Source organism: Eriocheir sinensis, chromosome 40, assembly GCF_024679095.1.
Source record: "Eriocheir sinensis breed Jianghai 21 chromosome 40, ASM2467909v1, whole genome shotgun sequence".
Classification (NCBI taxonomy): Eukaryota; Metazoa; Arthropoda; class Malacostraca; order Decapoda; family Varunidae; genus Eriocheir; species Eriocheir sinensis.
In genome coordinates this window covers 10,413,520-10,438,899 of record NC_066548.1, presented here as the reverse complement: position 1 = coordinate 10,438,899, position 25,380 = coordinate 10,413,520, and the positions used below count along the sequence as shown (strand labels likewise).

Here is a 25,380-nt window from a genome sequence, read left to right as displayed (position 1 = left end):
GAAAAAGAGGAGATGATGGGGAGGGGAGGAGGAGGAGGAGGAGCGGGAAGAGTGGAGGAAAGGGGCGGCTTGGGGTGAATATCCTGGATAATAAGATAACTGAGAGAAAGGAGGAGGAGGAAAGATTGGTGAAGGAAGGACGAGGGTAGGGGGAGGAAAACAAAGATAAGAAAAAAAGAAAAGAAGAAAAGAGGGGAGGACAGATAAAAGAAGGAGGAAAGAGAGGGAGGTTAGGGAGGAAGGGAAGAGAGGGAAATGAATGGAGAATGGATGCGGAAGAGAAGGAAAGGAGGAGATGTACGAAGCTATAGAAGAAAGTTAGGAAAGGAAGGGAAGAGAGAGCAAGTAGATGAAGGAACAGAAGGAAGAGGGGAATAAGCAGGGAAGGAGGAGCAAGGAAAGGAAGGAAGGCAGGAGAGAAGGTAGAAAGAGGAGAAGTAAAGGAAGCAGAGGGAAGGGAGTTAAAGGGAAGGCAAGGAAGGAAAAAAAAGCAAAGTTCAAGGAAGGGAGGAGCAGGAGGAGCAGCAGGAGGAGGATGAGGAGGTGGAGGAGGAGGCAGAAGGAAGGCAGGTAAGGAGAAAGGAAGGGAAAGAAACGGTAAGGGAGGAGAGGAGAAAGAAAAGGAGAGATGGAACAGGAGGAGGAGGAGGAGGCGTCAGAGAGGGCAGTCACCTTAGGGATATTGAGTGTTCCAGGAATGAGGAGGTGTTGGTCGTAATGGAAGATGCACCACTATACCTGGCCTCTGTTCACCTGGCTGGGCTCATCTCTACACCCCCCTACCCACTCATCGTCTCCAACCCACACCTGGAAAGCCTTATCTGCCCCCGACACCCTCCGTATACCTTTATCTCTTACTCCTTCTCTCCCTCACCTCCCTCCATACCCCAATCTGTAAAGTCTCATCTGCCTTCTCATTCCTCCTTCCCTCCCACCCCTCGCCTCACCCCCTTGGCACCCCTGACCTGCATAACCCCCCTTCGTCAATCTTTACACAGGTCAATGCTCTCTCTTTCTCTCGCTCTCTCTCTCTCTCCTTATTTGGTCCCCTTCTTCCCCTCCGCTACCTGCCCCCATGCCATCCTTCCCTTCCCCTCCTTCCCCCTTCTGATCACTTGAGTTTCACCCCTGCCCCCGACGCCACCCCTTCCCTTTCCTTTTCTCCTTTTCCTTACCCCCATCAAAGGTCTTCAATGCTCCCCGCCCTATCCCCTTCTCCTTCCCCTGGCCACCCCTTCCCTTTACTCCCTCAGCTTGCCTTTCTTCCCCTTCCTTTTCCTTACCCCCTTACCCCATCAAAGGTCTTCAGCGCTCTCCCCTTCTCCTTATCCCCTTCTCCTTCCCCTCCACAGTTTTCTACTCTTGTCCCTCTCACCTCCACCACCACCCCTTCGCCCTCTCTCCCCCTCTCATGGCTCACCCCTCCCCCCATCGTTCCTGCGCCCCTCTTCGCCCCCTCTCCCTCTCTCATGGCTCACCCCTCCCCCTATCGTTCCTGCGCCCCCCTTCGCCCCCCCTCCTCCCTGGTTGCGAATTCAGCGTTGATTGGGTCGTGCGATTGAAGTAACTCAGGAGGTGGAGAGGGAGACAAGATTTTTTTTTCTTCACTCCCGTTTTTATCCTCTCTCTCTCTCTCTCTCTCTCTCTCTCTCTCTCTCTCTCTCTCTCTCTCTCTCTCTCTCTCTCTCTCTCTCTCTCTGTCCCTTGTATGTATTTCAGAGTATTCTTTGTCTTTTTTATTCCATCTTCTTCCTTTTTTCTTTTTCGTAATATACAACAAACGAGAAAGTAGCCGTGATCTTTTTTTTATATTTATAAGAGACAGATTTCACACAGTAGATTTCCTCCTTCTGTCCTTCAGCTCCTTCCTCCTCCTCCTCCTCTTCCTTCTCTTTTCTTTCTCTTCTGTATTTCGAAAGTTGTGTATAGTGTTGGTGTTATATTATAAGGTCTATTATTGTTATTATTATGTTTCCAGTCAGTTAGTTAGTTTACGGTTTATCTATTTTTTCTCTCTTGCGTTTTAACCGAAATACAAGGAAGGAGAAGGAGGAGGAAGACAAGAGAAGGAGGATGATGATGAGGAGGAGGAGGGGCGGCCTGCTCATTTTTCCTTCCTCGGTGTCTTCCTATTCTTCTTGTACCTAATCTAACCTTAACTTGTCTTCACCTCCAAACTCTTTCTCGTTACATTTCCTCACCTCTTCTTATAATATATTACTCTTATTTTATTACCCTACCCTTCTTTCTCTAACCTGCCTTCCTCCTCCTCCTCATCCTCATCCTCATCCTTCTACCCTGCTTCCCTTCCTCTTTACTTCCTACTCTCTGACCTCCTTTATCGCTCTCCTTCTCTTCCTCCTTTAGTCCATTACTCTAAAATGATCAATGGTGGAGGAGCTTTCTTGATTTTTAGTGAGATTAGATTTTTCGGAGAGAGAGAGAGAGAGAGAGAGAGAGAGAGAGAGAGAGAGAGAGAGAGAGAGAGAGAGAGAGAGACTTGTAGATAGCGAGAAGGAGAGATGGAAAAGCCTAATAGGACTCTCCCATCCCTTGAGACGAGTACGTGGAGAGCTTTTGCTTGTTGGCTGGGAAAAGAAAACGGACTGAAGCCAACTGGAAAAGAGAGGAGACAGAAAATGTTATAAACGAACGTAGGTACATATATTTTATAAGTTTTTGATCATACGAAGAGGGAATATATTTGTTTGAGGCCTGAATAAAAAGGAATAATATGAAAGGGGTAAAACAACATGACAGGGGAAAGGAAAGGAAAAAAATGCGAAATGAAGAAAAAATCGCATTGACTTACAGATAAATAAATAGGCAGAAAGACTGATTGATAGGTAGAAAAAGAGATAGACAAAATTAGATGCATATACCCTAACTTCACGCCAATACTATGACCACTCGACTCCTATCACATAAGGCCTGACGAATCTTCATTATTATTATTTTGTTCTTACCTTCCCTATCTTGCTCTTCTGATGAAACTCTTACATTTGCATAGCTTTCACAACGGGATTTAGAGTTTTGGCGCCACTGAATGCTATCGATGTAGTGTCAGCGACCTTCTCAGACTCTCTCTCTCTCTCTCTCTCTCTCTCTCTCTCTCTCTCTCTCTCTCTCTCTCTCTCTCATACAACATCCCCCCACCTAGCCCGCATCCCCCACCAAGCAGGAGTCATTGCCTACCATCATCAACTCCTTCATTTTCTATTCATCCATTAATCATCGCTTTAATGATATTCACCTCCAGCCGATGTTGAAGCGACGCGAACTCTCCCCCCCCCCCTCCCACCCACCCACCCACCCATCTTCATCTGACTGACTGTAGGCAAGGCGTTCAAATACTCGGCTGATGAGATCTGTGGAAGGCTGAATAAGAGGATTGGTTGGTGGTGAAGTCCTATTTCTCTCTCTCTCTCTCTCTCTCTCTCTCTCTCTCTCTCTCTCTCTGGTCGCTCCTCTCAGAACTTTTCTCTCTTTCCCTCTCGCGATTGTAATTTAGGGAAACTTCTCTCCACGGCGTCGGTTCCTAATCTAAAGCTTTCCATTCCTTCCTCTCGCGTTTTTCCCCTTCATCGCTTCGACCCAGAGGACAGTGGCGGGAAAAACGTATAAAAAGCTCAGTCTTTCGTACAATAAAATCTCTCCTCCTCTCTCTCACGTTGATATGTGTGGAAAAGAAATGACGACGGTGGCAGAAGAAAGAGAAAGTAAGAGGAAAAAAGAAGTAAGATGAATGAATGAACGAATAAGAACGTATGAAAGTATGAAAAGCTCGTGGATAGAGTGGAAAACAAAATATGACGACGAAGGCAGAAGGCACAGAGAAAATAAAGTAGATTAAGAAGAATGAATGAACGAATAAAAAAATAAGAAAGTATGTAAAAAGCTCAGATTTCAGTATAATAAAATCTCTCTCTCTCTCTCTCTCTCTCACGTAGCTATAGAGTGGAAAAAAGAAATGACGAAGGCAGAAGGAATAACGAAAGAGAGTAAAAGAAAGTAAGATGAATGAATGAATGAATGAATGAATGAAGGTGATAAAAAAAAGCGAAGTATTAAAGTATAAAAACCTCGGTCTGTCGTTCAAAAAACCTTTTTCTCTCACATAGATATAAAGTGGAATATGAAATGACGAGGGCAGCAGAACGAGCGAAAGAAAAAGTAAAAGAAAGTAAGATAACTGAACGTATGAAGATAACTGACAAAATGATAGAGAGGAACTGCACGGATAGCAGTAATAATAATCCAAATGTTCATATGAGTGGACCGCTCCGTTGGTCTGCCTAAAAACGGTTCGCTTACTGGCTAATACCAGAGAAACTTATAACCATCTTTATACTAATTAAGCCGCGCCTTTCTTTAATTAAAGTGGAAATAAGAGATTATACGTAAGAAAAAAGGTCTAACAATGACAATGAAGGGAAGATAAGTAATAAGCAAAGGCTGATATTGCTAAAATTTGAAATGCAAAAATGCGAGAGTCGTCCCTACCCGGACCTGGCATCACTGCAGCGACGGAGGAGAAAACTCTGCCGCGGGCCGAAAAGTGGGACGGCGAGGGAGGTCCAAGAGAGACTGCTGCCTTGCGCTACCAAACAGTAATTTTTTTTTTTTCTCTCTCTCTCTCTCTCTCTCTCTCTCTCTCTCCACTATGAACGAGCACCCAATGGCCGTTGTTTGAATCTTTGGTTCGGAGCATTGCTGTGTGTGGCGTAAGTCCCGGCCGCGGCCAACCAGGGTCTGCATGACTCTCGGGAAGGTCGAGGCGGCGGTCACGATGGCCAGCGAGTGGGAAATGAGATGCAAATATGACTGGAAGATTCAGGTCATAAGGGTAATAACTTTTACGAGGTGAGCGGCCGCCTGAGACCAAAGAATAATTCATAAGGTTAGTTTATTCAGTGAGGTCGTTCAGAGACACAGAGGGTCGTGGATGGCGTCTGTCCACTTCTATAATGAGTGTTTTTAGTGATTTTCTCCGGTGATCTCAGGCAGGAGGGCTCGGCGAGGCTGTGACGCTTTGAAGGTGCGAGGCAGGCCAAGGAAAACGAGGTCCACGTGGCTGACGCTTCATAAAGACTGAGCATTTGTAGGAATTGCGTAGTCAACTGATACCCGTCGAGGATGTGTTTCGTGGTGCTGCAGCCCCACAGCCTTCACGCTGGCCTTCCACAGGGCGGTGGCCAGTTCCTTGCGGAGCGCACGCCAGGAAGGGACAGTATCCTACGGGTGTTGGAAAATTATTGACGGGAAGAAGTTGTCTGTGATGGGTCGTGTAGTGGTGTGGTTTTGTTGGTAATAACAAATACGTGCTGTATGTGTGTGTGCGTGCGTGCGCGCGTTGGTGCGTGTATGCGTCTGTAAAATACTAATAGTACTAATAGTCTAACACTACTACTACTACTACTACTACTACTAATAGTAATAAAAATATACGGTTTATTTAGGAATAAGCAACTCGAGAGCTGAAAATATACATATTATATAGGGAGAGCATTATAAAATTACAAACTTAAAATTAACCTAAAAATAAACTGTGTTGAGGATATTCACTATTGTTGGTATTGCACTTTTCTTATATCTGTCTGTGCGCGAGCACTATGCAGTGTGTGTGTGTGTGTGTGTGTGTGTGTGTGTGTGTGTGTGTGTGTGTGTGTGTGTGCGCATGTGCGTGTCAAGTTACCTCGCAGTGATCAAAGTAACGGCCCGTCACTCCCTCCACCGACGACGACGACGCCAGGTGATTGGCGGTCTGGGCGCCGAGGGCCGCGCATTGGGCGGAAATAATGAGAGCAGCTCACTTAAGTGGAAAAGAGGTGATGCAGGGTTTATTCACTCTGTACGAGGTGAAGTTTAGTTGAATCATGACCATCTTTAGATATGAATGAAAAAAAAAAGCACACGTCAAGCAGCCGCACCTTACCCTGCCGAAGAAAACATGAGTGAACGAGAGGAAGTACAACGTGTAGGAGTTGGCTGATCTGAGGCTGGTGACAATGTTTGTGTTCGCGACTCCTGAGTGGAGGCTGTTGGCCGTGACGCCTGGCGGGGAAGGAGGAGAGGGGGGTAGTACTATACATTTCACATGTCTTCATATAGCCTGAACGAATCTCGGTTAAGTGTAGTGGTAGTGTCCTTCATCATTTGTGCAGCAAGCAGGCACGACTCACCCGTGCCCGCCAGTCGGTCCGCCAGCTCGCGCGTGAAGAGAACGTTACACAACTTGCAGGTGAATCAGCTTGGGGAGGGTCGTACGGCCTGCTAAATGACAGGTCATTCACATTAAACATGTAGACAAAGTCGTGCCCCAGGTTAGACACGGTCACGACGCGGCTCGGAGCAGACTCCTTCAAGCGATCTGAAGGAAGGGACGGGAGGCAAATAAGCAGCAAACTAATAAAAAAAAAAATAATGAATAAATAAATAAATGAAAATAACAAATAAAAATAAAAAGACCAGACCACATCGCATAAACAAATATTTGTTCTAGGAAGAGATCGAGTGTAAAATAACAATGGCTCATCAGAAGAACTGTCAGTCGCTACGGCCCCTTTTCGCGCTAGCTCTTTTCATTCCTCTGTAACAAAGTGAGTGAAAAATAAAATCCACAAATTATCTCCCTATAACCACATTCTAAGACTCGAAAGACTTGGCTATCCCCTCTTATGAACAGACGTAGGCTTTGGCACACCGAGCACCAGGTTGGTCAGCAGGAACTGGCCGAAGTGGTTGGTAGCCATGGTCATTTCGAGGCCGTCCGCCGTCATTTCTCTCTTCTCCGAACTGGCCCTGTCGGCGTTGTTGATCTGAGGACACGGAAGATAAATATCCAGCAATTAGACACACCCGTCAGTAGTGATATATACAAATCTGTTCAATAGTTAATACCGATGCCGACAAAAAAAAAAAAAAAACAGACTGAAAAACTGATGTATCTAAGCGAGTAACGGGGACATATCAATAGGACGAAGATACATTATAATCATATACCCGAACATCTGCTCTCCTCTCCCGCCACCACACCACACTCACCAACACGTTGATTGCCTTCTCGGCGGCCAGCACCTCCTTAGCGAAAGTCCTGACGGAGGCAAGGTCGGAGGTGTCAAGGCGACGCACCACCACCTCCCCGACGCTGACCGCGTCGGCCCTCAGCTCCCTTATCACAAACATCTGTATTAGTACCTCTGACACTTACTACTAGAAGACGATGGCATTGCCTGAACGTCGACCTTTTCTCGCACCCACGCCCCGCTTATCCAGTCCTACTATAGTTGACAATGGCATTGCCTCAGTACCCTTCCCATCCGCCTCTCCCCCCCACCATTCTTGACATTCACCTTTAGTTTAGACGCCAGAGGCATTGTCTCGGCGGTCCTTGCCTTTCCCTTTCCGACTCTCACCTGCGATCATGACGCCCTCATCCACGTCCCTGCAGGCGAGGATGACGCGGGCCCCGCGCCGCAGCAGGGCACGAGCCGCATCCTTCCCGAAGCCTGAAGTGAGAACACCGAGTGCTTGTGTGTCGGTGTGTACTTTTGTACGGCACACACACACACACACACACACACACACACACCATCCGTGGCGCTAGTAATGATGAACGTCTTGCCCGCCAAGGACCTGGTGTTGGTGCAGCGGTTCGACGTAATCACGTGCAATATCTACAAGCTCACCGCCGCCACCACCACCGCCACCACAACCTCCACCACCGTCACCAAGCTGTCTGCTGCTGTTCCTGTAACAATTGTAGGAGTGGGGACAACAGCAGCAGAAACAGTTCCAACAACAGTAATGATGAGAATAGGAGGAGATGCATTTATAGCAGTAAGTAGTAATAGTAGTAGTAGTAGTAGTAGTAGTAGTAGTAGTAGTCGTAGCCGTAGTAGTAGTCGTAGTATTAGTATTAGTATTAGTATAAGTAGTAGTAGTAGTAGTCGTAGTCGTAGTCGTAGTAGTAGTCGTAGTAGTAGTAGTCGTAGTAGTAGTAGTTGTAGTAGTAGTACCACAGTCATTAGCGAACAGAGTTGGGTCTAATAATATCCAAGCTATGGAGCCCTCCATGCTTAGGTGTCGGGAAAATAAAAATGGGTGGATGTATCTTTTATGTAGTAGTAGTAGTAGTAGTAGTAGTAGTAGTGGTAGTAGAAGTAGTAGTAGAAATAGTAGTAGTAGTAGTTGTTGTAGTAGCAGTAGTAATTGTGGTATTATTATCATCATCATCATCATTAGAGGTAGTAGTAGATGGCTCCGAGAGGAAACAAACTGCTTGGGAGGAATGAGGAGTGGAGAGAAATATTTAGGGAATGCACGAGCAAGCACTGAGGGCTAGGGGTGGAAAGGTACCTGTACAAACGGTACCGGCTAAACGATACCGGTTAAACGGTACGGTACCGGTACCAGACTGCTCGGCACAGATACCAACACTGACTAGTCGCTCACGCTCAGTCCCTCATTTCATTCTCACAGGAGGGAGGCTGCGACTCAGAGCCTGAATAGAGATCTCGGTGAAATGGATATTCTCTCTAACTCTCTCTAACTCTAACTAACTCTAACTAACTCTAACTCTAACTCTAACTCTAACTAACTCTAACTCTAACTCTAACTAACTCTAACTAACTCTAACTCTAACTAACTCTAACTCTAACTATCTCTAACTCTAACTCTAACTAACTCTAACTCTAACACTAAATCTAACTCTAACTCTAACTAACTCTAACTCTAACTAACTCTAACTCTAGCTAACTCTAGCTCTAACTAACTCTAACTCTAACTAACTCTATCTAACTCTAACTCTAACTAACTCTAACTCAAACTAACTCTTAATCTAACTAACTCTAACTAACTCTAACTGTAACTAACTCTAACTCTAACTCTAACTCTAACTCTAACTCTAACTAACTTTAACAAATTCTAACTAACTAACTCAAACTAACTCTTACTCTAACTCTAACTAACTCTAACTCTAACTAACTCTAACTCTAACTAACTCTAACTCTAACTCTAACTAACTCTGACTCTAACCCTAACTAACTCTAACTAACTCTACTCTAACTAACTCTAACTAACTAACTAACTAACTAACTAACTAACTAACTAACTAACTAACTCTAACTAACTAACTCTAACTAACTCTAACTCTAACTAACTCTAACTCTAACTCTAACTAACTCTAACTAGCTAACTCTAACTAACTCTAACTCTAACTAACTCTAACTCCAACTAACTCCAGCTAACTCCAACTAACTCTAACTCTAACTAACTCTAACTCTAACTCTAACTAACTCTAACTAGCTAACTCTAACTAACTCTAACTCTAACTAACTCTCTCTCTCTCTCTCTCTCTCTCTCTCTCTCTCTCTCTCTCTCTCTCTCTCTCTCTCTCTCTATTTCTCTCTATCTCTGTTTCTCTCTATCTCTGTTTCTCTCTATCTCTGTTTCTCTATTTCTTTATTTATCTCTATCTCTCTTTCTCTTTCTCTATTTCTCTATTTCTCGTCGCTCCTCTCAGAACTTTTCTCTCTTTCCCTCTCGCGATTGTGATTTAAGGAAACTTCTCTCCACGGCGTCGGTTCCTAATCTAAAGCTTTCCATTCCTTCCTCTCGCGTTTTTCCCCTTCATCGCTTCGACCCAGAGGACAGCGGCGGGAACAACGTACAAAAGGCTCAGTTTTTCGTGCAATATAAAATCTCTCCTCCTCTCTCTCACGTTGATATTGAGTGGAAAAGAAAATGACGATGATGGCAGAAGGAAGCGAAAGTAAGAGAGGAAAAGAAAGTAAGATGAATAAATGAACGAAGGAGATACCTAAGAATAAGAAAGTAAAAGTATGAAAGTATAGAAAGCAGATATAGTGTGGAATAGAAAAATAACGACGATAGCTGAAGGAACAGAAAAAGGAAGAATAAAAAAGCCAAGTAAGAAGAATGAATGAATGAAGATAACTAAGAGAATGAGAAAGAGAGAAGCTGCACGGATTGAGGTAATGATAATCCGACTGTTCAGCTGAACGGCCGTGTGTCTGCCTAAAAACCGGGCGCTTACTGGCTAATAACTGGGGGAACTTAAAACAGTCTTCATATTAATTAAATCGCGGCTTGCCTTAGTAGACGTGAAAATAAGAGATCATACCTAAGAATAAAAATATAAAATGATGAGAAGGAAGAGGAGGGAAGACTAAAAATAAAGGCTGATATTGCTGAAATTTGAAATGCAAAAACCTTCTGCAGTTGCCGAGGAGAAACTTTTCCTTGGTTTAAAAGTCCGAGTCTAAGGAAGGTCCGGGGAAGACTGCTGAGTGCTGACTTGCTCTACCAAACTACTATCCATATCAGACCCCATGACATACCGTTTTTCGCAAATATCTTTCAAACGAAGACTCGGATCATCATGGTGGCGGAAAACACCTCGTACATGTAACACTGGGTGAATTGATTTTTTTGTTTAACAGGACAGTATGTTCAATAATAATGCCCTTATAACTCAAGTGCAGTGATTTACAAAATTTACACCAATGCTTACTTTTAAGACAATGCATAAAATAATAAGGTTCTTAATCATGACACATGTTTTAAGACTATATAGGTTCCTTGCTCTTCTGCTGTATGGTAGGTGCACGTTAGATGTATAAGCCCTTAATATAGTAGGTTGCTTCTATCCTATCACGGTCATTTTTACTTATCCCCACACATGGAATTAGTTAGAAATTGTTAGATATTCCTGCTTGTCTTGCTTACATTAGGTCCTGTAGATCTCCTGCCTTTTAACAATGGGACAATGTTTGCTTTCTTACATATGACTGGTAATTCACTTTGTTGATTGAACAAAAAATAAAATGTCATGGCTTGCTTTATTCTTGGCACATTAAAACTTTACTACCTTTAAACCATAATCCAGATGTTATTGATACAAGCTATCCCCACAAACAACATATATTTTGACTGTTCCATCAACATATCTTTGTTGAAGACCTTCTGATAGAAATATCTGCATGGTAAGGAGAACAAAAATGTACTGCATTTTCTGAGGTCTGACTAAACCATAGCCTGGTTTTGTCATGATCCACCATTTAGTGATAGAAAAGATATATTTGTATAGGGCAGGGGAGAGATAATTGATAAAAAAAATTGTATGGAATAGGGGATAGAAAATGATAAAGAAGAGGTATATGGGACAGAAAAAAGAAATAACTGATTAAGAAGATGTATGTTTGGGGCGGGAATAGTGAGAATTGATAAGGAAGTTGTGTGTGTATGAAAGAAAAGAGAGAGAAAGGATAAAGAAGATATATTTGTATGGGACTGGGGTAGAGAGGCAAGATAAATTTGGGGGCATACGCTGTATCAGCGCGTGGCCTCGGTGCTCATCTCCGTAACATTGGCCCTTAAGCCTGTGGTTGGAGGGAGCCCATTACCCCGGGACACAGGGCCAGTGTGACATCCGGGTTAGCATATTTTACCTTCCCCAGGTTTCCCCAGGTACCCATTTATCGACCAGCCCGAAAGGGAGGATGAACAGCTGGTGAGCTGTACGCTGACTGCCCGGGCCACGGAGGCATATGGGGTAGAGAATTATGAAGAATATGCATAGAGAAGTGATGAAGAATATATTTATGTATGAGACTGAGAACCATCAAAGGGACTCAGACAAGAGATGCTTCATGAATACAAAAACATACGGTCTTCCGCATTGATGCATTAATTGAACTGAGGAACAATCTGGACCATCCCTAAGGGAAAGAAGAGAGAGAGGTGATAATGATTGCAATTTTCAGTGATGAAGGGAATAGATAAAATCGATAGAGAGGATCTGTTTGTACGAGATGGGAGAGCAACTAGAGGACATGAAAGGAAGCCGAGAGATAAGATGCTTGAAAGATGTAAAGAAATACAGCTTCCCCATTTGATGCATTGACCAGTGGAACAGCCTAGACAAAGATGTTGTTCAATCGAGAAACATAAATCAGTTTAAAGCAAAGTGTGACCAATTGAAACTCAGAGACAGGACCACACGAGCGTAGCTCACTTCTTGTATATCACAATTACTAGGTAAATACACACATATACACACAATTTCTTATACATCTGACGGGTACAGTTTTTCATTCTTATAAGGGAAAGCAAGTATTCGCTGGGTCTATGTAGCATGGAAGCAGTTTAATTATTCTCCTTTCTGTCTGTTTTCTGAAAGGTTCAATATTGCTTACTCCTCTGACAGGTCCTATTTTACAAGGGAAAGCAATAAGTACTCAGTGGGTCTATATACTGTATGTGGTATATAAGCAATTTAACTGATCTCCCTTCCATCCATTATGCTGAAAAATTTCTTCCCAGTACCACCATTTGGTCCTTGCTCCTACTCCTGCATTTAAGAATATGAGAATGGTTTACTTGCTTACCCTTCTGATATGTGCATTTATAGATTCTCACAAGGGAAACCAATAAGTGTACAACATGTGAATAGCCTGTTGGCTCTTCCTTCTATCTATTTTTGCTCAAAGATTCCTCCTCGCTAATACCATTTGGCCCTTACTCCTGCTTCTGCATTTAAGGCAATGAGAATAACAGCGAATTATAGTTTGAACCTCATTGGTTACGATACTGCGAGCAGCGAGTAGCGGGCTTTTTTTTTTCATTATTGTTTTTTTTGTGTGTGTGCCCTTGAGCTGCCTCCTTTGTTGTAAAAAAAAAAAAAAAAAAAAAAAAAAGGAGAGAGATGGAAACTTTTCTGGCGTGGCCATCCCCTGGTAGGAGCTGCTAGGAGCAGGCGTCAAAGATGAATGAATGAATATAGTTTGAAACATTCTTATATGGGAAAGCAGGTATTCAGTGGGTATATCTGACATGTAAACTAACTGCTCTCCCATCTGTCTGTTTTGCTGAGACTCTAATCCTCCGTAGCTCCACTTGGCTACAATATTCTTGCAAGGGAGAGCAAGTATTTGATTAGCCCTATGGCATGTAAACAGTTTAATAACTCTCCCCTATATCTGTTTTGCTGACAAGACTCCTCCTCGGTAGTACCACTTGGCCCACCGGATGTAGAAGGTGGGGGTGAGGTTGCTTTTCAAGTGGCCATTTCATTGTTGCTGCTAGGCTGGACTGAGCTGGGCGCTCTTGGACAGCAAGTTTTGGAGGCTTTCTTCAGTAGTTCTTTGAGCATGTCCCGTCTCTTCTTGTTGCTGATGAAGATGAGGAAGATGACGAAGCCTTGTGAGGAGTTGATGAAATCCGTGACGATCCTAGAGAAGTGGAAACACAAAGGGTTTTATCAACAGTACAACAGCCTGAGAAAAGACTCATTCCTCAACATACAATATAAATTAGTTTTGGAGGTCATCTTTTAAATGAATGTATAATGACATCTCTTCAAAACTTTCCCCACCAGATTTCTTGTGGGTGAATCTTCCATGCGAGAATTTCAGCCGTCCAGCAAAGCACCATCGAGGTAAAGACAAAAAAACGCTGCCAGAAACTGAAAAAAAATATCATAAAAGATTTGTTGAACTTTAAGTATTACTTAATATAAGCCATTTGCCATAATTTTACTCTTTCATTCGTTGCACTGTAAAACTCTGGAACTCGCAAACCTTGGTTTGTATTTCCTCCTCCTTTTGACTTGAACTCCTTCAAGATGGGAGGGCATCTCAGCCTCTAACCAAATTTGATCATTCTTTTGAGAGATTCTGTGATCTCTCTAGGAGTACAAGGTTTTACTCTTGGCTTGTGGAGAATAAACTAAGAACAGCTTAAAAGACTTACGCTTCCAGGTGTTTTCTGTTGAATGCAGTCACAGTAGCTTGCCTTGCAAAGCAAGTGAATGCATTGCCGGCTTGGTACAGAATGAACATGGTGTGCCCGATGAAGAGGAGGTCCAGAATGAAGAGAGCAGCCACATAGGCATAGCAGTAGATCAAGTGCTCCAAATCACCTGAAAAAAATAATATATATATATATATATATATATATATATATATATATATATATATATATATATATATATATATATATATATATATATATATATATATATATATATATATATATATATATATATATTACGCCGCGGCCTATTGCGCCGGTAGGCTCTCTCACCGATGGGGTCTGATGGTTGGCCCAGCCCGTTGTGGCGCTGGTGTTTTTTTTTCTTTATAATGGCGCCATCTTGTTTTGGCTCATGCTGCCCCCCGGAGCTCATCTTGGAGCCTCTCTTTGGAGAGGTTATCTAGAGTCTGGGTTGATAGGTGGTCTTCATGTTAGCATGTGGATAGTCTTAGGCCACTCGGCAGTGACTGAAAAATCCCAGCTGTGTGGCGGCCAGGATTCGATCCCACGTCCCTCCTGGATCTCTTGGATGCGGCGCGGGCACATGCTGTATGACAGAGAGGAGTTGGCCAGCTCCTCTCTGTCATACAGACATTCACTTACAAATGGAAGCAAGAGCGAGTAAAGAGCAGATGTTAAGAGTTAAGCACTCCTTACATACCTATAGGCTTAGGCACCCATAATAATACACACTATTCTGGGAAGGTCAAATAAATTCTTCAGTGATAGCCGTGAGGTACATTACATGATATTTACAGAAGTATTTATAGTAAACTTTAGAGATCTGAAATGCTCATTTCATCATATTGGAAAATATGTTTAAAGTGTAGAACCGGTCAATTTTAAAAGTTTCAGTATTAGAAGGCTAACATAAAGTAAAGGTAAAGTTGGGGATACATGCTATAGTGCTCTTCTGCATCATTGGCCCTTGAGCCTATGGTGCGTAAGAACCCATTACCCTGAGACACAGGGCAGCTGTGACAACTGAGTTCCTACAATTTATTTTTCCTAGGTTTCCCCAGATACCCATTTATCGACCAGCCTGAAAGGGAGCATGAACAGCTGGGTGAAACATAGAGTAACAACTGTCCAATTTCACAGCTCTGGATCCTTAAAGACATCTCGGCAAACCTCTCACCTGGAAGCCAACACGTCAGTGTCCCAAACCCAGGCCGTGTGATATCCTTTGCGAGCTCATCCGGCAAGAAGTGCATGATGGCCGTGACAATGGTGATGACCAAGGGAGAGCCCCAACCATACAAGCAGTACAGCTTGAACTTCTTGGCATCGCTGCTGAGAATGCCAATCAAAGGAATGCCCTTCGCTGTAGCCCTGAAAATGTCACGACAGAGCTACATAGGCATGACAGCATATTAAGTATCTTAAATTAAGATAGCAAAAGGCAAAAAACAAATACTAAGGTAAATATAATAGAAAACACAAGTCTGGCATCATAATAACAGTCAGTCAATCGTTACCTCATGGTAGTTGTACATAACATATATATCACCTAAAGCAAAACAAAAACACTAGAATCCTAAACAAAACTAAAGGACAAACATGTAAGCCTCTAGTAGGCTCCTGATTCTGCACCAAATGGGTTCTTAACAAAATTGTCTCCATATTATATCTTAAAGTAGTAGTAGTAGTAGTAGTAGTAGTAGTAGCAGCAGCAGCAGTAGCAGTTGCAGTAGTAATAGTAATAGTAATAGTAGTAGTAATAGTAGTAGTAATAGTAGTAGTAATAGTAGTAGTAGTAGTAGTAGCAGTAGTAGTAGCAGTAGGAGGAGGAAAAGTAGTAATAATAGTGGTGGTAATGTAAAGGTTGACCCCCTAATCCTAGTGTTAATAATTATAATCATTAAAGAATAGACTTTTCCATGTGTGTGCAGGATGATGATAACACCATGAGTAGCAGGCTAATGGCCTTCATCCTACACCCACCTGATGACTCTCCAGATGTCAAAGCACATTATATTCAACCAGAAGAACATGGCCAGGAAAAAGTACTGGAACACAAAGCCTGAAAAGAGAGAATTAAGGATCAAACACCAAAACAATTTAAACTGTACGCGGACATATTTCCGTCGTCTTCCAATCACACTTGCCCCGCACTCTCAGCGTTCCGTGGTCTTGAGTCAAGAGTCAAGTCCAGTGTAATAGCCCATTCACCCACTTTGAGAGGGGGTTACCTCTTTGGCCGACTTAAAAAAAAGGCCTGGTCACACGAGCGTTTATTTCGGCAATTTATCATCGATCTCGAGAATTTTGCCATCGGCGGCACCGGCTATTCCAAAACATGTCTTCTGTTCTCGATATGGAGGAAGACGATCATCTTGTGTTCCCGATACTGAGAACGCTTTGATGGTAACATGGCCTCACCCTTTCCTCCTCCTCCTCTTTCTCTTTTAATCCTCCTAATCCTCCTAATCTATCTATCTATCTATCTATCTATCTATCTATCTATCTATCTATCTATCTATCTATCTATCTATCTCTCTTCTTGAGAGAGAGAGAGAGAGAGAGAGAGAGAGAGAGAGAGAGAGAGAGAGAGAGAGAGAGAGAGAGAGAGAGAGAGAGAGAGAGAGAGAGAGAGAGAGAGAGAGAGAGAGAGAGAGAGAGAGAGAGAGAGAGAGAGATAGAGAGAGAGAGAGAGAGAGAGAGAGAGAGAGAGAGAGAGAGAGAGAGAGAGAGAGAGAGAGAGAGAGAGAGAGAGAGAGAGAAGCGTTTTCAGTATCGGGAATACAAGATGCGCATGATCGTCTTCCTCCATATCGAGAACAGAAGCCGTGTTTTGGAGTAGTTGGTGCCGCCGTTGGCAAAATTTTCTAGAACGATGATAAAACTGCCGAAATACACGCTCCTGTGACCAGTCCTAAAAAAAATTAAGGAGTGGCTCTCCCATCTCACTTGTCGCAGATTTGATCCCCAACGCCGGCAAGACCTTTCCTTGTCTGGATTAATTTCTCATGAGTTTCGTTACACGTAGAGGTAGTGTGGGAGCATAGTGGAGTGAAATTTGGGCAAAATACAACACTATTACAGTTTCCTATTAGAGGGAAAGTATCATATATGGACATTTAATATAAATTCAGAACTTCAATTATACCTTATCCAATGGTTTATTTTTCACTGATATCTTGAGTGGTTTGATTGCAAATAAAATAAATATGGATTACATAATATTTTGAGTGATATATTGATCTGTAGATGACCACTACAACCAATAAATAAATAGAGGACATTCGTGATATTACTAAGCTGTACTTAAATGCAGCCATTCTTATAAAAAACTTAAAGTTGTTGTGTATGCATGCTGTGAAAAAAAGTGAAAAGAAATGCAACTGTAGTGTTCAGTGGTAAAACTAGTAGCAGTAGTAGTGTAGTAGTCATTGTATTAGCAGCAACAGCAGTAGTAGTATTAGTAGTAGTAATAGTAGTAATAGTAGTAGAAGTAGTGGAAGTAGTAGTAGTGGCGGTAGGAGTAGTGGCGGTAGTAGTAGTGGAAGTAGTAGTAGTGGAAGTAGTAGTAGTGGAAGTAGTAGTAGAAGTAGTAATAGTAGTAATAGTAGTAGAAGTAGTGGAAGTAGTAGTAGTGGAAGTAGTAGAAGTAGTAGTAGTACCTACCATTGAAGACGCAGTAAGTGTTGGACATGCTCCGAGTAAAGGTGGACAGCAAAAAGAGCACAGTCATTACCACCAGCATCGACACCATGTGGGAGAAGAGGATCAGTCCCTGGGTGTCCCGAAGGCTTGGAATGAGGAGGTTGATGGTGATAGTAATGATGAGGAACACGGCTGAGATGACGTAGCCGACCTTCATCATCTGGTGCTTGATGTGAATGACATGTGCCTGTGTTGTTCTGCACCCCTTTGCTATCACATTCACATCTAGAGAAAAAAATACTGTGTAATGTCTATGTAATGCTAAGTATAGTTCTATGTATGTGATAACAATGCTGTAAAAACTCATATCAAAGTTGGTGTCGAGTAGCGGTCTTTTTTTTTGTGCGCCCATGAGCTGTCTCCTTTGTTGTAAAAAAAAAAAATCATGTAACAGTTGACCTGCTTTCCCCTCAGATAAAACAAAACAAAATACAGTCAGCTAAGTTTTTAGAGGACATGCTATTTCCTTTTTATAGTCTTCATGTATAAAAGTCAACCCACTACTATAGGCTTTTGCTTTATAATAAAAATTGCACCCATTAATGCAAGCAATGAAAGAATGAACACTGAAAAAGTGTTCCAAAATTTAACTTGAATTAGTTGCGAAATACAACTGTCTCTGTCTCTGTCTCTCTCTCAACATTGTTTATGATCGATGACACAACATTGTTTATGATCGATGACAGTCTGCGCATGAGGAACAATGGCGTAAAACTCAGATGTAGACAAGTAAATTCAGACTGCACAAAAAATTTTTTCACCAACGTTGTAGTGCGAGAATGGAATAAGCTTCCACCATCAGTGGTCCAGTGTAACACGATTGACTCCTTCAAAAATAAGCTCGACCGTCACTTCCTTCAACTTAATATCAACAAGAGTAGAAGTGCAACGTTTAGGAGTCTTCTGATTAATGTAAAATCGCTTAGGTTTAAGGACAGACCACCAAGTCTGGACCATGGGGTCTGTGTGGTCTGATTTTCTATGTAAATCTATGTAAATCTCTCTCTCTCTCTCTCTCTCTCTCTCTCTCTCTCTCTCTCTCTCTCTCTCTCTCTCTCTCTCTCTCTCTCTCTCTCTCTCTCTCTCTCTCTCTCTCTCTCTCTCTCTCTCTCTCTCTCTCTCTGTATAAGCTAAAATACAAGCCAATAGTGTGTTTGAACATAAGAAAAAGTAACAGTTTGTACTCACTCCCTTTTTCATCATACGAGTTTTCGATGCAATACTCATCAAAGTCATAAAAAATATGATTGTCACTATCTAGCAGTTTCCCATTCACCAGATGGAAATTTTCTGTAATGGGGCTGATAAATTCCTCTTTTGCTTCGCAATCCGGAACACTATTTCCCAAGATCGCAAAGTTGCTTCGTTCCGGGACTGGTTCACCACGAATCGAGTAAAACTGGAGAGGGAGACTTTCATTACTTCTCCTGCACTCAAAACCATTTTCAATTGCTTCTCCTTCACCACAACACTTGGGTATGCAGACTCCACCACCACAGACCTGTTGGGCAGGAAAGTCTCATTAGGATAACTCATTGCATGCAAAGGGGTAGGCACTTAGTGACAAATTTAATGTAGGAAAAAATCACTGGATAGGAAATTATCATTAAGATCACTTAAAGTATGCAAAGGGTCGGGCATTATCTGTCTATCTATAATGGGAGAATACGTTATCTTACTACACTGTGACATAGCAAGGTAAAAAAGAAAATTGCTGGATGGGTATGGAGAGATAGGTTAATTAATGGAATGGATTATTGGGCATAGACAGATTGACTATATCATTATAATGCTTAAGGACAAGGTATTAGCTTAGGTAGGTTATATAATACACATATTTGATAATAGATGGACAGCAGAAGTACAAAAGTGTCAACTCAGGGATTGTGGCAGTTTTCCTGAAAATACGAATGCATAATTATACACACACACACACACACACACACACACACACACACACACACGCACACGCACACACGCATACACACACACGCACACACACACACGCACACACACACACACACACACACACACACACACACACACACACACACACACACACACACGCACACACACACGCACACGCACACGCACACGCACACGCACACGCACACGCACACGCACACACACACACTTTACTCACTTTATCTGGGTCTGGTTTACAGGTGGCTATTCTGTACTGTCCTTCACCGTTTCCCTCAAGGCAGTAATCCTGCGTGTATATATCAAATATTACGTTGGGCGCGTGTCGTAACTCCAGCTCATCTTGATCCAGAAGAATAAAAGCATTAAAGTATGCTGTTGAATTGTCATGGTACACGAGGGTGGATGATAGTGGGCAGGTCACAGCTCGAGTCTTCCAGGTCACCGTGTCAATCTCCTCCTTCCCAATGATACGGGGTTGGAAATGTCCTGTGGCAGCCCCGGCAGGACACCCCCCACCTCCACCCTCCCTCTCTGGGCAGCACCAACCTGTAGCATTGCGGGTCTCCGTTTTCACTAAAGACACGCACACAATCACCACCACCATTACAAAAAGCTTTCGAACAGCCATCATGATAATAGTTTGTTAATTCTTGTGCCGATGTGAGCTAGTGTGTGCTGCAGCAAGTCCCCTCAATTGCACTTCGCTCGCCCATTATATCGCGTTATATTATTTTTTTTAAAACATCACCTCTCTATTTAAGGCCACCAACAAACAGTTTAAAATTTTTCCAGTTTTTTGCTCTTCTTCACATCCTCTTTCTGTTTTGCTTTTTATATATGTGCCATGGTATCGTTCTTTTTTTTTCTCTTCCTACTCTTGCTCTTCTCTGGAACTATATTCTTTTCTTCTTCTCAAATGATTGTCAAGTTGTTAATTATAACCACCATGCACCGCCAACCACTTTTTTCTTCTTCTTTCATCTAGTTTATTCTTGTGCCGGTGTGGATGTGCTACAAATCACTTCTTAACTGATGGCAGCTCACACACATGCAGGGGTCGAGATGCTATATATTATCCCACCAACTCCATATGGGCTACTGGGTAGGGGTATAATAGGGTTATTAACGGTCACCAAAAAGTAGTTATGACGTAATGTTAACTGCTGGTAATCACATACGGGCATTGCGCATGGTATCACTGTTCCTATGTCGCCACAAAACTTTCCTTCGTTGAACCAAAGTCCTTGGCACCCTTATGTTTCCTTGAGTGCTACATTTCGATCAAATGGAAGACGGGAGGGACTACACAGCCATCCATATCACCAACACCACACTGACAAAACTCCCCACAGCTTTCTCTCTCACTTTCACTCTCTTGGCAGCGGTTGCCTAATATTTCTGGAACTATCTGGACAAGCCTCTTTGTTATATTCTTTATACTCAGTAATATAAAAATGAGTAGGAAACCTCTCTTAGGAAGCCAGATGCAAAGTAGATGGGGAAGAGGGAGGAGGAGGAGGCATAGTGTGGGGGGTGCATGGAAGACGGGGAGGTCATGGAGCCCACTCTAGTCTAGATTGCCTTGACCGGATGCTGCAGAGAGGAGGAAGAAAAGGGATAACGGTCGGAGGAAAGGAGGGGACAGAGGGAGGAATGGAGGAGGAGGAAGCAAGGTGTGGAGGGAGGAAGGGAGGACTTTAGTGTATGCTGCAGAATTGATGATGAGAACTTTAATAAGGAGGAGGAGGAGGAGGAGGCATAGCGGGTGTAGGGGTAGCAGGAATGGCCTTGGCCGATAGGAGGGGAGGGAGACTTTACATACATATGGCGTCTCAGCTATCCTGTGGTCATAGTATGGCGAGAGGATCGAAAAGGGGGGGGGGGGGGGATTGAGGAGGAAGGAGGGAATACCTTGGAGGGGAGTACCATGGTGTGTGTGTGTGGCTAAGCCTATAAACAGAGGCAAGATGAGGTTCTTCTTTACAAGTCATATACTAAATTTAAGCCTCAGGAAAGAGGATACATCCGGAGTTCGGTCACACTGTCTCCACTCTCCACTGATGGTGCTCTATAGGCATAACACCAGAAGGGGTAATCCGAGGAGTTTAGAGAGGACATTATACTCTAGAGTCCTTGGGTTAATCTCGGGGCAGCCCACCACCATGCCTGTTAGATAGATAGATATAGGTAGAATGGATAAATAGACCGATATAGATGCGTAGACCTATTGAGATGAATAGATAGGTAGACAAATATATATGGCTAGATAGATGAATAAAGGTAGATAAAGATCGATCCATAGGTAATTAGAGACAGATATATAGATGAATAGATAGATGAATACAAAAATATAGATGTTACTTTGGTATGAGTGTGACAGAGCTGTATTGCTAGATAGATGGATAAAGATAGATATTGATCCATTAATAGGAAGATAGTCACAGATAGATATATTGTTTAACTGATAGAATGGTATAGATTAATACAAACTGATAGATGTTACTTTGGTGCATGTGTGACAGAGCTGTAAGGTTAAAGTTGCCAAGTTTGCAGATTTTTTTTATATATTCCAAGACCACAAAATGCGAGTCATGTTTCAAGAGTGCCAAGAAGTTCCCTTGATGAGAAATACTACAATACAAGCTAGGAAATGCAGTCCAATATACCTGGGGCTTGCATGAATCTCAGACTTTGTAAAGCAGCAGAGGTTTTTGACACCCTCTCCACTTAAAACGATACTATATACACGTGGGATTCCCAGAAGCGCGCGCGCGCGCACACACACACACACACACACACACACACACACACACACACACACACACACACACACACACACACACACACACACACACACAAATATGGAGAGAAGAAGAGAAGGGATATGAAAAGGATATTGTCGAAAATTGCAAGGAACAACCTAAACTGTTTTATAGATTCGTAAATGGAAAAATCAAACCAAGGGAAACATTAGAAAGATTGAGTGATGGGAATAAGATAATCGAAGATCCTAAAGACATGACTGAGCTACTAAACAAAAATTTCAGCAAGTTTTTACAGAAGAATCACAATTCAACGAACAACAAGAAAACAAGATTAATGTTCATTTAGATGATAGAAGAGGTCATAATAATTAAAGAGGAGATATATAAAATGATGGGGGAGCTGGAAGAGAGGAAAGCAGTAGGACCGGATGGAGTCTCAGGTTATATATTGAAAGAATGCAGAAATCAGCTGGTTGAACCGGTACATTTTTTTTTTTTTTTTACGTCGCGGCCTATAGCGCCGGTAGGCTTTTTCCCGGTGGGGCCTGATGGTCGGCCCAAGGCTTCTTCCCGGTGGGTCCTGATGGTCGGCCCAGCCCGTTCTGGCGCAGGCGAGTGTTTATAGTGGCGCCATCTTGCATTGACTCATGCTGTCCTCCCGGAGCTCATCTTTAATCCTAGAATCTAGAGTCCGGGTTGATAGGTGGTCTTCTGGACAGCATGTGGGTAGTTTTAAGCCACTCGGCGGCGACTGAAAAATCCCAGCTTGGTGGCACCGGGCGGGGATTGAACTCGCGTCCTCCTGAACGCGGTGGTGTTACTCTGTCGATTCAGCCACCGCCTCCCCGATATCATGACATCATAAAATGCTCAATAACAACTGGTAAAGTACCAAAGGAGTAGCGGAGGGCTGAAGTGGTCCCTATATACAAAAGTGGAAAAAGGGAAGGACCCCTGAGCTACAGGCCTGTATCATTGACCTGTGTAGTACGTAAAATATGTGAGAAAGTGATAAAGAAACAATGGACGAGATTTCTAGAAGAGTATAATATAATCACAAGTAAGCAATGTGGCTTTAGAAAAGGGCGCTCATGTGTAGCAAACTTACTGAGCTTTTACTCAAGAGTGACAGACAACATACAGGAGGGGGACGGATGGGTTGATTGCGTTTACTTAGACCTGAAGGCGTTCGACAAAGTAGTAGTAGTAGTAATAGTAGTAGTAGTAGTAGTAGTACCATAGTCATTAGCGAAGAGTTGGGGCTAATGACCTGCAAGCTATGGAGCCCTCCATGATTAGGTGTCGGAAAAAAAAAATATGGGTGGAGGTATCTTTTAAGTAGTAGTAGTAGTAGTAGTAGCAGTAGTAGTAGCAGTAGTAGTAGTAGTAGTAGCAGTAGTAGTAACAGTTGTAGTTGTAGTAACAGAAGTGGTATTATTATTACTATTACTATTATCATTATTATTATCATTATTATTATCATTATCATTATTATTATCATTATTATTATTATCATTATTACTGTTATCGGACAATTTACCGTTTCACCCAACCAACGATTTTTTGACGTGGTTCATGTTTTTCTGGTGATAAATGTAGTGAATTGCACGAGCAGGCACTGAGGGGTAGGGGTGGGCAGGTACCGGTACAAACGATACCGGCTTAACGATACCGGTTAAACGGTACGGTACCGGTACCAGACTGCTCGGCACAGATACCAACACTGACCAGTCGCTCACACTCAGTCCCTCATTTCATTCTCACACGAGGGAGGCTGCGACTCGGAGCCTGAATGGAGATCTCTAACTCGAGATCTCTAACTCGAGATCTCTAACTCGAGATCTCTAACTCGAGATCTCTAACTCGAGATCTCTAACTCGAGATCTCTAACTCGAGATCTCTAACTCGAGATCTCTAACTCGAGATCTCTAACTCGAGATCTCTAACTCGAGATCTCTAACTCGAGATCTCTAACTCGAGATCTCTAACTCGAGATCTCTAACTCGAGATCTCTAACTCGAGATCTCTAACTCGAGATCTCTAACTCGAGATCTCTAACTCTCTCTCTCTCTCTCTCTCTCTCTCTCTCTCTCTCTCTCTCTCTCTCTCTCTCTCTCTCTCTCAGAACTTTTCTCTCTTTCCCTCTCGCGATTGTAATTTAAGGAAACTTCTCTCCACGGCGTCGGTTACTAATCTAAAGCATTCCATTCCTTCCTCTCGCGTTTTTCCCCTTCATCGCTTCGACCCAGAAGACAGCGGCGGGAACAACGTACAAAAGGCTCAGTCTTTCGTGCAATAAAATCTCTCCTCCTCTCTCTCACGTTGATATAGAGTGGAAAAGAAAATGGCAATGGCAGAAGGAAGCGAAAGTAGGAGAGGAAAAGAAAGTAAGATGAATGAATGAACGAAGGAGATACCTAAGAATAAGAAAGTAAAAGTATGGAAGTATAAAACGTAGATACAGTGTGGAATAGCAAAATAACGACGATAGCTGAAGGAACAGAAAAAGGAAGAATAAAAAAGCTAAGTAAGAAGAATGAATGAATGAAGATAACTGAGAGTGAAAAAGAGAGAAACTGCACGGATTGAGGTAATGATAATCAGACTGTTCAGCTGAACGGCCGCTCCGTGTGTCTGCCTAAAAACCGGGCGCTTACTGGCTAATAACTGGGGGAACTTAAAACAGTCTTCATATTAATTAAACCGCGGCTTGCCTTAGTAGACGTGAAAATAAGAGATCATACCTAGAAATATAAATATAATCATGAAAAGGAAGGGAAGGTAAGACTAAAAATAAAGGCTGCTATTGCTGAAATTTGAAATGCATAAATTGTCCCTTACACTTACCTTCTGCAGCTGCCGTGGAGAAACTTTTCCTTGGTTTAAAAGTCCGAGTCTAAGGAAGGTCCGGGGAAGACTGCTGAGTGCTGACTTGCTCTACCAAACTAGGGATCTCTCTCTCTCTCTCTCTCTCTCTCTCTCTCTCTCTCTCTCTCTCTCTCAAGTGGTTGTTTAAGAGGAATCAGCATCAACGGGTGAGCCGCACTATTGACGAGCATCCTATGGCCGTTGGTTGAATCTTTCGTTCGGAGCATTAGTGTGTGTGACGTTAGTCCCGGTCGCGGCGAGCCGGGGCATGCGTGACTCTCGGGAAAGTCGAGGCAGCGGTCATGATGGCCAGCGAGAG

At 42.9% G+C, this 25,380-nt stretch overlaps 2 protein-coding genes and 1 long non-coding RNA gene across 5 annotated transcripts in view; all 3 read right to left on the bottom strand.

The window, feature by feature from the left end:
* Nucleotides 1–4,569, bottom strand: part of LOC127009442 (uncharacterized) — a 37,256-nt gene extending 32,687 nt beyond the window's left edge. The window contains exon 1 of the long non-coding RNA XR_007761985.1: nt 4,504–4,569. This is a non-coding gene — a long non-coding RNA (uncharacterized LOC127009442). The remainder of the gene's footprint in view (nt 1–4,503) is intronic.
* A 1,117-nt stretch (nt 4,570–5,686) lies between these two features.
* LOC127009428 (retinol dehydrogenase 14-like) lies at nt 5,687–7,214 on the bottom strand. The gene is made up of 5 exons (XM_050882523.1): nt 7,045–7,214; nt 6,672–6,818; nt 6,183–6,234; nt 5,941–6,054; nt 5,687–5,808 (listed from the first exon to the last, which is right to left on the bottom strand). Exons 1-5 carry the CDS (start codon nt 7,183–7,185, stop codon nt 5,687–5,689), a joined length of 576 nt encoding a protein of 191 aa, XP_050738480.1. The 5' UTR covers nt 7,186–7,214.
* Nucleotides 7,215–11,603: 4,389 nt separating this feature from the next.
* Nucleotides 11,604–25,146, bottom strand: LOC127009342 (probable G-protein coupled receptor Mth-like 1). Of its 3 annotated transcripts, none has more exons than XM_050882310.1 (9): nt 25,041–25,146; nt 19,646–20,526; nt 18,691–19,003; nt 17,464–17,727; nt 15,781–15,859; nt 14,975–15,168; nt 13,774–13,942; nt 13,397–13,486; nt 11,604–13,253 (listed from the first exon to the last, which is right to left on the bottom strand). In XM_050882310.1, exons 2-9 carry the CDS (start codon nt 20,057–20,059, stop codon nt 13,079–13,081), a joined length of 1,698 nt encoding a protein of 565 aa, XP_050738267.1. In that variant the 5' UTR covers nt 20,060–20,526; nt 25,041–25,146; the 3' UTR covers nt 11,604–13,078. The 3 variants fall into 3 exon arrangements, with proteins under 3 accessions (XP_050738267.1, XP_050738268.1, XP_050738269.1); XM_050882311.1 differs by having other exon boundaries at nt 19,646–19,714; nt 25,041–25,103; XM_050882312.1 differs by lacking the exon at nt 19,646–20,526 and having other exon boundaries at nt 25,041–25,124.
* Between the last annotated feature and the right edge of the window lie 234 nt (nt 25,147–25,380).

What these genes read in the sequence shown, in the direction of transcription:
- LOC127009428 (XM_050882523.1), bottom strand. Translation starts at nt 7,185, where the DNA reads ATGTTTGTGATAAGGGAGCTGAGGGCCGACGCGGTCAGCGTCGGGGAG. An exon ending in CTACGTCTGTTCATAAGAGG is followed by an intron (nt 6,235 to 6,671) that starts GGATAGCCAAGT and finishes TTCACCTGCAAG; the next exon opens with TTGTGTAACGTTCTCTTCAC. An exon ending in GTTCACTCATGTTTTCTTCG is followed by an intron (nt 5,809 to 5,940) that starts GCAGGGTAAGGT and finishes CACTTAAGTGAG; the next exon opens with CTGCTCTCATTATTTCCGCC.
- LOC127009342 (XM_050882310.1), bottom strand. Translation starts at nt 20,059, where the DNA reads ATGATGGCTGTTCGAAAGCTTTTTGTAATGGTGGTGGTGATTGTGTGC. An exon ending in GTAAACCAGACCCAGATAAA is followed by an intron (nt 19,004 to 19,645) that starts GTGAGTAAAGTG and finishes CCTGCCCAACAG; the next exon opens with GTCTGTGGTGGTGGAGTCTG. An exon ending in ACTGACGTGTTGGCTTCCAG is followed by an intron (nt 13,943 to 14,974) that starts GTGAGAGGTTTG and finishes TATTTTTTTCAG; the next exon opens with GTGATTTGGAGCACTTGATC.